This window comes from Rutilus rutilus (assembly GCF_951802725.1).
Source record: "Rutilus rutilus genome assembly, chromosome: 20".
NCBI lineage: Eukaryota > Metazoa > Chordata > Actinopteri > Cypriniformes > Leuciscidae > Rutilus > Rutilus rutilus.
The window spans coordinates 9764059-9774739 of NC_140225.1; the positions used below are offsets into that span (position 1 = coordinate 9764059).

General features: G+C 42.2%; 1 protein-coding gene across 5 annotated transcripts; it reads right to left on the reverse strand.

Annotated features, from left to right (window-relative positions):
* Positions 1-2964: 2964 nt before the first annotated feature.
* Positions 2965-8725, reverse strand: zbtb18 (zinc finger and BTB domain containing 18). 5 transcript variants are annotated; one of them, XM_084390693.1, is made up of 2 exons: positions 8323-8725; positions 2965-4630 (listed from the first exon to the last, which is right to left on the reverse strand). In XM_084390693.1, the coding sequence occupies exon 2, from the start codon at positions 4614-4616 to the stop codon at positions 3009-3011; it is 1608 nt and encodes a 535-aa protein (XP_084246819.1). In that variant the 5' UTR covers positions 4617-4630; positions 8323-8725; the 3' UTR covers positions 2965-3008. The 5 variants fall into 5 exon arrangements, with proteins under 5 accessions (XP_084246819.1, XP_084246818.1, XP_084246820.1 ...); XM_084390692.1 differs by lacking the exon at positions 8323-8725 and adding an exon at positions 6602-7397; XM_084390694.1 differs by lacking the exon at positions 8323-8725 and adding an exon at positions 6414-6527.
* Between the last annotated feature and the right edge of the window lie 1956 nt (positions 8726-10681).

Sequence of the window (10681 nt, forward strand, 5' to 3'; positions counted from 1 at the left end):
TCTTATAATTTATTGCAGTTTGCACACAATTTAAAAATTTCACCAACAGCACACCAAAAGTACAAAACTAAACAGCCTCATAATTTACTTCCCTTGAGAAAATGAAACATACTATGATTGTCAAAGCTAAATGTCTAAATCCATAAAAAGAACAATGTCAACATAGCAAAAAATCTCAGAAGGGAAGCAATTACATGTGAAGTCGAATCGTCATCTTCTTCTTTTTATTTTTTATTTTTTTTTAATCTAGACAGCGATTGTCCTTGAATTCAACAGATATTTATTTTTCTTTCCCATACTCATTAGCCACCGAGTTTGAATTTGACAGAGTTGTTCTTCACACTGGGGTTCCCGGGTTTCAAGTAAACTAAAGGGGTGTCCAATTTATGGATATGCTTCATAGGCCATTTCACAGCTTAATTTCCATTGAACAAAAGTCAAAGAAAGACATCCAGTATTCCAGCAACAGTTTCCAGTTTTCAACCTCTGAGTATAAGCTGATAACAGTAGTTTAAGGCGGTCAAGTACAATAGAAGCAAACAAAAAAAAAAAAACGTAAAGAAAAAGAAAGCATAGAAAACAAATCAACCCTACAGTTGATTTTTTTTTTTCGGTCACGTTTTAGAGTGCAAAAGGTAAAAGTACCACCGTGCAAAACGCCATGAGGAGCGTGCGCTGTTGGCAAAGCTCAACCTTTTCACTAGCCGTTGCACCAGCCAAATATATGGAAGGACCGTTCCTGAGGCCTGCAGAGGCCCGTGTACCGCACACTCCTGTCCCGCTCGAAACATGTGCGGAGCCCCCGGCCCTCTCTAACTAAAGTAGTTCAAGCATTTCAGCCCTGTGTAAGTGACTGATCTATGTCTACAGCGCTAAGCCATATGTTTCTCATTTTTCTTTGCTTTTTATTTCTCTGGATTTGACAATGAAAGTGTTTTTTGTTAAACAAACCAACCAACAAACAAACAAACAAAATTAATAGAATTTTCACAATCTAAAAAAAAAAAAGAAACCTTAATATAATTTTGCAAATTAAAAGAATTTAAAGAAAAAAAAACAATTTTTCAAAATCACAAATGCTGCAAAAGTTAACAATTGAACTTTAACCATCACAAATTTATAGATCTTTTCTTCAGTGTAACAAAGTCAATTCAATTAGGTTAATAATTAGGTGTAGACATTTCATAAAGGCCTCTTTTGCACATCATTCTAATTTCATTAAGCTTCAAAAGGTGCAGCCAACCTTGCCAAACATCTTCAAGTGGCGAAAAAAAAAAAAAGACTTATGTATCGAACACAAACACACGCACACAAACCACTCAGATCAGAGTGTGTCGAGCTTTATGCTGTTTAAAGATCCTTCAGCTGTCTCCAAATAGATGTGCGCTGCTGAGGACACCCATAAAGAAGAGCTGTACCATCAGCCACGCAAATGTGTCTTCATGGCAATCGAATCTGAAGCAAGTGCCAATTGAAAAGATAAATAAATAAATTACAAACAGAGCTGACATGATTCAAATGACAACAGCCAGTAAACAGGACACTGAGACAAACAGCAGTTGAGGACCCAGCACTGGGAAGAGCAGCGCTTGAGGAGACGCTAGCAGGAGCAACGCTAGCCTTCTGAACAATAAACGTAGCGATTCAGCTTCTGCTGACACCTGGCCCCTCGTTAACCTCCGAAATCTACAGCGAGCCCAGACCGAATCGCTTCCCATGTGTAGATACTGCAGCCTAACGTCAGTGCATTTCCACAATCTTCACAGCCCAGAATAAACATCTCACCAAAACCCCCGAATCATTCTCTAATGAGAGGAAAAAAAAAAACTCAAATCTACCAAGGAATCAAATTAGTTAATTAAAAAATACACTCTCTGATGCAAAACAACAACAAAAAAAAAAGTTAAATAAAATTCATGCAATTTCTACAGCGGTAATATTAAAGGTACTTTTTTTTTCTCAACAGACAGGTGCCCTGACTGTAATGAATCAGTCAATTACAGTGTACAGCAATACAGCAAGTCACATCTTTTTCAATATACAGGTCAGACATCATGCAACAACAGATTCCGTTTTAAAAACGAAAAGTCTTAATAAAACACTACAGAAATCTCTAGAAATGCAGCCGATGTAAAAACCAACTTCAGTAGCAAACGAGTGATGTAGAGAGACTGCAACTAAAATGTGAAAATGACTTCAAATCATATTAAGAAAGGATAGAGGAAATGCAGCAACTGATATGAAAAGGGAAAATGTACATTGCATGAGTGCCTTGTTTGTCTTCCATCAGTCAAGTTTCCTATAACGAGTCAAAAATGTACAAGAGCTTAAGTAACGCGAGCTTAGAGCTTGCTCGTGGGATTTAAAGGACTGACCTGCTCACACACTACGTGTGTACATGTGCGTATGTGCATGAATACACATGCACCGCAACCACAGTCACACATCAGGTATGCAAATATATATATATATATATATATATATATATATATATATATATATATATATATAGAGGCAAGTGTGTACAGGTAAATATATGACCATTGTACCCGTTTAGTGTGTCCTTAGTTTTAAACTCCTCCGTCTATTACCTGAAATCTTCATTTGCTTTTCATGGCAGATGTTCCTTGAAATTTAGGAGCGTATACAAATATTGTAAATTATATACAGTTGAAAATCCCAATGAATAATTTTTCTGTCAAAGTTGGTTACTGAGACCAGCACCCATGTTTTATAAAAACCCAAGGAGAACAGGAAAAAAAAAAAGAGACCCTAAACAAACCAGAAAATATAATAAAAGAAAAAAATCAGTAGTAACATTTTCATGTGCTAGTAAAGTGCAATTCAACAAGATTTGCAATGTACATACAAGAAAAATGACTGATTCAGACCCTTCGGCCGTCACTCTGCCCCACTCTTACCTTCACCACTCTGCCCCAAAAAATGTCACTCAGATCTCTCTCATCAATTCAACAAGCAGTTCAAACAGTCTGCTATCATTTTAGCGTTCATTTCCACAGTTCTTGAGAACTATCTTCCAGTGCCCAGTCTCTGACCGTGGGTAGATTGAGCGCCTCGCTCTTGACTGAGAGCGAGTTGACCAGTTCGCAGTGGAACTTGCGGATGTGTCGGTACAGGTCCCCTGACTGCGTGAAGCGCCGCTCGCACCACTTACAGGCGTGCGGCTTCTCGCGTGTGTGCACGACAGCGTGTCGGCTCAGGTTGTGCGAGTACTGGAAGCTCTTGCCGCAAGTAGTGCATGTGTAGGGCTTCTCGCCCGAGTGTGTCCGCTCGTGGCGCTTTAACGTGTACATGCAGGAGAAGGTTTTGCCACAGATGGAGCAGGTGGGGACGTTAACGTCGCTGGCCGGCTTGGCCCGTACGCCTTCCTGCTCGCGAAAATGCGTGCTGAGGTGGATCTGCAGGATGTGGGGGCTGGGGAAGACCTTGTTGCATAAGGGGCACATGAAGATCTGGGTATGTGGAGCCCCCAGCATGCTGGAGACGTAAGGCAACAGGGCGCTTTCGACCCCTGCGACCTCCTGAGCTCGCTCACTGTCCCCTCCTAGGACGTCCGTGTCATCTCCTTTGTCGTCCCGCTCCAGCTCGCTGGCCAGTGAGGCCTCACGCAAGGCCGAAAGGTGGGCCTCCAGGCCCAGCCTCCGTTGCGCAACAAGGCTGATGTGAGTCCCGTTGGTGCTGGGCGGCTCCTTCACACCGCTGTGCTCCATCTCGTAGTCGCCGCTCACCAGCTCATCGTCGTCCGAGCCCGTGTCCTTCTCCACCTTGACTTGAACCAGGGCACTCTGAAGGCTGTCTGGGGTGACAGAGCTGCAGAAGTAATGATTGCCTGCCATGGTCTCCCCAGGACCACCGCCCAGGCTGGACTTCACAGAGAGATCAAGCACACAATCTGTGTCTGCGGAGACTCTCCGAGACGCTGCAGAGCGACGGGACCGGGAGCCGGTGGAGCTGCTGGGGCTGCCGGCAGGGGATTTGCCAGCGTCGGGACCGTGCGTTTCTGCTTCCCTGGGGCTGGTGGTGGGAGACGTGGTCCGGTCAGAAGGCAGTCTCATCCACATGCTCCCCGGCTCCTGAGGGCTGTCCCGTTTGTTCTCCATGTCCTCGTCATCACTCTGCAGCAGGTCAGCGGTGGCCGGCCGGCCCGTGCTTCCACCTTCCGAGAAGCTCTCCACCTTGTCCGAGCAGCTGGATGCATCCTCCTCCCGTTTGGTGCTGTCGGCCTCAGTCGTGGCCTTCTGCTTGAGCTTCTTCTTGCACACCTTGACAATGTCGTACATGTGGAGGTAGCTGGCAGCAGCCAGCACATCCTCCACTGGAAGCGATTTAAACAGGAGCTTTCCCTCGTACATGAACTCAAGCAGGAGAGCGAAGGCCGGGGCCGTGACAATGTCGCTGTTCAGATGAACAATGTCCCTTTTGTCTAGCTGGTCCTTGTAAAAGAGGTGGAAGTACATGCTGCATGAAGCCAGCACTGCACGATGGGCTCGGAACTGGGCATCACCGACCAGCACAGTGGAGTCACAAAGGAATCCCTGATGTCTCTGCTCGCTCAGACACTGTAGCAAATGTCTGCTGTGGTCTGGAAACTCCATGCTGTCTTCATAACCTGCAAAAGACCACAGATGTTAGTGAGGCTCTCTAGAACAACAATTGTTTTGTCTGTGCTCTGTGTGGAACTTCTCTTTCCCACCCGCTCCGTCCCTCTCTCTCGCTTCATGCACACAGACATACTCTCACACTCTAATTCTCTCTCCTTCCCTCCTCCCCTGTGGGAACACTGGAAAAATGTTCACCACAGTCTTGACATAAAAGGATTACAAAAAAGCACATGCAAAAAGTATAACATCACATTAAGCTAATTGTATTTTTCTCACTTGTGCACTTTAAAGTAAGCAGTGATGTGTTAACTATTAAATTTCAAACTAAACCTTTTAATTAAAAGTTTAAAACCTGGGAAATGAACACTAAAATGTAATTAAAAACTATATTTATTGCAAGTTACATTAAAGGAATATATCCGTGAGCATCCCACCAGAATCATTTGAGTTTAATCAGATGCCGTGATGTAAGAAGCTGAAGTCCTGATTCTACAGATGCCTGCGCGAGAGAATCTTTCCTGTTTTTACTCTCTGTGCTCCTGGAGCAGTTATTTATAATAACCCACTTTGGCCAGGACGCCAAGTATAGGTAACAGGCTTACAGGTACACAAACAGCTCACCATCATGGGCATACTGCATAAGTATACTAAGTACCATGATCTCAAAGGTTGCGACAACTGAAGTAGCAGAACATCAGTATGACGTGCGTAATCAAAGACGGACAATGTGCAAATAAACTACGATAAAAAAACTGGAAATATACACTGTATTAAAAAAAGGTTTCACAATCTATATACAAATTAAAAAAGGGCTAATTTAAAAAAAAAAAACGAAAAAATATGAAATCACACCTGTTACCCGCGGAGATCGTTCCCATCTAAAAAAATGCACCAGCGTCATGTTCAACCAGCGGACTTAAATGAACTCATTTGAATCTTCATTTAAATCTGATTGGGATAGCAAGCCAAAGCCCCCCACCCCACCCCAAACAGCGTACAGACCTTCATTAATGAGGGGCTTATAGGGGGACAGGGGGATAACAAACCTCTCGCCAACCCTCTCCTCCCCTTTTCCCCCTCCCCAAATCTTTGGAGAAATGGAACATCCTCCCCAAAGAGGCGGTCCACAGCAGATTTACAATACAATCACTTTAAGTGCCCCGTAGTCCACATCAATCCTAATCCTTAAGATGGCTAAAAATAAAGATTGCAGGACAGCTCACAAGGTAGCAGCGATCAAATTAGGAGACTGGGAGGACAGAGAGGGACGGAGAAGGAGGCTTATGAACATCTGATCCAGCTGACTGAGACCATATGGCAGCTGCTGCCCAGATAAAGAGATTAAGACTAGGAGGAGTGCGATTACAGCTGTCTAGCCAATTCAGGCAGCTCAAATCTGCAAGTTCTAAATTAGTCCTTACAAACAGAAAAAAAAAAGACAGAAAGAGATGAGCAAAAGCCTAAAGTCGGGACATTTTGAAGAACGCATGTGATTATATAAAGTTGCAGATTTATCTCCTGAAAAGCATTTATGTATTTTCGGTTGCTTTAGCAGATTAGGAATTTTGTTCAATCGGACTGAAAATCTCGTTATTTAAAAAACAAACAGATTTTGACAGATTAACAGCATGTAAACACATAAGAGTTTCTTGTTTTAATTCAATAATACTATAATAAACTAACCTACCAACCACACCACTGTATAACGTCACAACAGAGCAACAATTTGCCATTGAGAACAAAGTGGCTGAAAAGAAGACCTGTAAACAAACAGAATAATGAAACGCTTGCCTGGAAACCCTCTTCATGGCAACAAAAAGTGTCACTTGTCCCCAGCCTGGTTACGCTACACCAGCTCAAAATCCTTTACTTCCCATTTCCCACACTCTGATAGCTGATGGCAGACGCGCAAAAAAAGACTTAACGAGAGCTCCCTATTCAAAACACATCCCTGTTGCCCGGACCCCCCGGTACAGTACCTGCAGTACGCATCAACTTGATTAAGTCCACTGTTGTGGTAGCGCCGGCTGTAACTCCCTCCGCCGAATCAATGAAAGGGTAGAGACGCGAGAGAAAGAGAGAGAAAATCAAACTGTGAGGGACAGATGCAAAGTGGAGGAGATGTTGGAGGGGAATGCGATGCCTCCTCCTGCACACAGATCCGCACACACACTAACTCCCAGTCTGTGCGTTAGAAGAAAAGACTGGGGGATGGCAGCCTGTCAGCTGCTCTGACATCATGTTCAGATGGAAATGCTACCTCCAGCTGTGCTCCTTTTAGTGCCATATGCTACTCCTCTACACTCTTGCCACCAGCCTCTCCTTTATACAACTTTGTTTCTCTTTCCCCCCTTTAAAAACGGGAGGAAGGGAAGTGTTGTGAGGTGATTCTGTAGAAAACTAGCCAATTCCCCCCTTTAGTTGTAATCTCTCAGCAAAGAAGAACTTGGAACTGGGTCCGTCTGAAAGCCGACACTTTTTTCTAACCTAGTTTCCTGCACTGAGAATTTAAATACCCTCAAGTTTTTTCCCCCCTCTCCTTCCAGTAACCATAAACAAAGGCCAGCACAGCACATTTGCAACTGACAGATCCACGCAGCTGATATTGTTTTCGACTTCTTTATGGTTCACTGGCTGCGCCATTACCGTCATTCATTTTACTAACCCTTTGGACAACTGACAGAGGAGGGTGGTGGGGGGGGAAGAAAATAAGAAACAATGGGAACAATCATACAGGCTTTATAAGTACGGTTCAAACAAAAGACACTGTATTCCGCATTAGGTCTTCTTACATACCTCCTTTCTTCTGAAGTATCCCACTTATAATTGTGTTAATTTTCACAAACTTCTTTGGTACAAGCCAAACAACAGTTTCCTGTTTACCACTAAAAGCAGCAAAACAAAGATACCAAACTATAATCTGAAGGTCTCTTCTGAAGGATGTCACACTAATGAATATGAACAGAATAGTTAGTTTTTTGGGGTTTTTTACTCATTGACATGCAAAAATATTTGTAAATGCATAAAACAGCACAAGAATGAAGAGTTTGCTGCATCTGTCACGAACGTTACACTTGATCTCAGGGGGTTTTAAACAACTAATAGGAGCTTTTAATTCCATGGAAAATACGTACGATTAGCCTTGCTTATGCACAATGTTATATATTTTGGTTTAAAAAGCAACTGGTCAGCATGAAGGTAAAAGAAAAAAACTAAGCCAACACACTGTTTTTATACTGTGCTATTTCAAAGTAAACTTGTTTTCAAACCTGGCAAGTTCTCCAGAAAGACGGAATTGTGCCAAGTTAGCCCTTCTTGAACTTAAAAGCTACGCTACAAAATAAATATACACTGAAATAAAATAAACTACGAGTCCACCTAGATAGGAAATGGTATTATAGCAGGCTACTCCTACACAAACACACACACACAGCACTGCCGACGGTCTTTCTCTGGATCCTGACCCCGTACGTTCAGGAAAAGCTAGCTAGTGTGGCTAACAAATAAAAAGTAAGCATTCAACCTGCAGTGTTACAGTTTTGCGACAGGCCCCGATGCCACGCGCTCGAGCAACTCGTTCTACGCGTAAAGACCAACAGTCGCGTGAAAAAGATCGTTACTTTTCCCCATAACAATCCAGCCCGTGCCTCCAACCCCCCTTTCATCTCCTTAAAGAGCACCTAGTATCACAGGCACTTACAGACAACCAGGTCCAACGTCTTCCTGCTTCCTCCGTCTAATCCTCTCAGCGAGAAAAACAACTCGATTGACTTTCAACAGCTTTCCATAACAACCTGCAGTGGCAGGAAAGACAGAGCAGGCGAGCGGAGCGACGAGAGCTGCGGCAGCCAGATGTTTCCGAGCTGTTGCTACTCAACTCTCCTGTAAAGAGGAAGCGCTTGACTGGCAGCGCGCAAGCCAATGGAAGAGGCGAAAAGAAAAGCGAAGGCAAATTGGAAGCTGCCGCTGAGGGGGGAAGAGGGAGGGATGTTTCTTTCTCGGCGTAGGTTGACACCAGGCAACAGTGAGAAAGCAGAAAAAAAGGCCGAGCGAGCGAGCGAGCGAACGGACGGACTGGTTCCTCGAGCAGACTGGCGCAGCGCGCGGATCGAGGGACATTGCGCAATGTTACGTGGGAACTGTAGTCACTGGCCGAGCAGCGGTGAAGAACAGGTGCACTGCAACTTCCTCCAGCGCTGCGGAGAGACGGCGAGAGAGAGTCACAGGGTTAGTGGACATTAATATGGCCACTTAGAAATCTAGTGAGCTGAGAGTCTGATGAAATAACAATAAACAATAAATTAAAAAGTAACACGGTCCAAAATTTAACCATTACATTTGAGAAGGGCATCTAATTTCCAAATATTTAGCGTACAAAATCGGTTTCCAAACGGATGAAGAAATATTAATGCTATTGTGATTATACTGTTATTATTGGTCAATGGTCATTATATTATTATTATTATTATTATTATTATTTATTATTTTTATTATCATGGGTGTTGTTGTCATCATCATCATCATCTGAAATACTACCAAGGGGTTTCCTTTGGTGGCAGCTTTAATTCCGAGATTAGGCCTATTAATAAATGTATTCATATTTCATCCGGCATTACACTATTTAAGTTACGAGAGCAATGCGACCATTCTAAAATCTTATTTATTTATTTATTTATTAAATTACATGAATTACATAATTTTGGTTAAATTAATGTAATATGCTGTATATTCATACAGAAATTGTGCTGTCGTTATTTCGATAACATTTTGTCCACATTTTGTTTCTTTGGTGAATGAAAGGGAACTTTTTAAATGGATCAGTTGATAAGTAATTACACTAAATAAAAACAAAGAAAATTACTCAATGTTCAATTCATAAGCAATTAACTGAAAGGTTCACCCAAAAATGAAAATTTTGTCATTACTCACTCTCCCTCAAGTTTTTTTTTTTCTATTGTTGAACACAAAAGAAGATATTTTGAAGAATGTTGGTAACCAGACAGTTGATGGAACCCACTGACTTCAATAGTTGGAAAAAAATAATACTATTGAAGTCAATGGGTGCTGTCAACTGTCTGGAGGATACCAACGTTCTTTAAAATATATTTGTTTGTGTTCAGCAGAAGAAAGAAACTCATACAGGTTTGGAACAACATGAGGGTGAGTAAATGATGACAACATTTTCCCTTTTTGGGTGAACCATCCCTTGAAGGCTATGCTTACACTCCACACAGGTAGGCCATAGTTTGTGTGTGAGATCGTCAACAGGTAAACGTTTGCAATGCTAAGTACTGCATGTGCAATGGTCCACAGATGCGCTAAGTTCACTCAGGACCTTGTGAACACAGTCACGTGTTTGTCATATTTGGCTGCTGAACGCACCCGCCCATAATCATCCACGCTCCCACACTCATGCGTCCCAGTAAACTAATTGGCGTTACTAATACATTTCAAAACAAACCACTGTCCTACTGGTACTGGAATCTTGACATAATAACATTATAATTTAATGCAAATAATGGCCTCATTAAGCTGATGTGGCAAATGAGTCCAGGCATGTGATGTGTTGGTGTTTTTTCCATGCCGTCACCCAACAGTCTATTCCTTGTTCTATACAAGAGTTATCCAGGACTATTATCATTCACAACAGATCACATCAATCTAATATGAAATATGAAATAAAATGAAATGTTTTGCTTCCAAGTTTTCATTTCACTGAACTTTTCATTAATTTATGGTTCTGTCTCTAAAAACATAAGTGTAATTTAGTTTTAGATTTTATTAAGTATTTAGTCAATATACTAATGTTTCAGTTTAGAACAAAAGATACATTTTACCAAACAATCCCCACAATCCTCAAACTGTTTTTACACCAAAAAAAGTGTGCTTCACGTATAGTTCCAACTATTAGCATAACTGCTGTTAGTTCCAGTATGATAATCAACAAGCCTTTTTGATCCCAAATGTTTTTTTGGAGATGACAGTCCCTTGAATACGGCTGTGCCATCAGCAAAGCACGGCTGATGTTTGAAATGATATTTACTGGAGTTCTCTCCATC

Coding starts and splice junctions, on each gene's coding strand:
- zbtb18 (XM_084390691.1), bottom strand. CDS start 5,523: ATGACGCTGGTGCATTTTTTTAGATGGGAACGATCTCCGCGGGTAACA. Junction 4,631..5,474: donor ACGATCTCCGCGGGTAACAG/GTGTGATTTCAT, acceptor GGTCTTTTGCAG/GTTATGAAGACAGCATGGAG.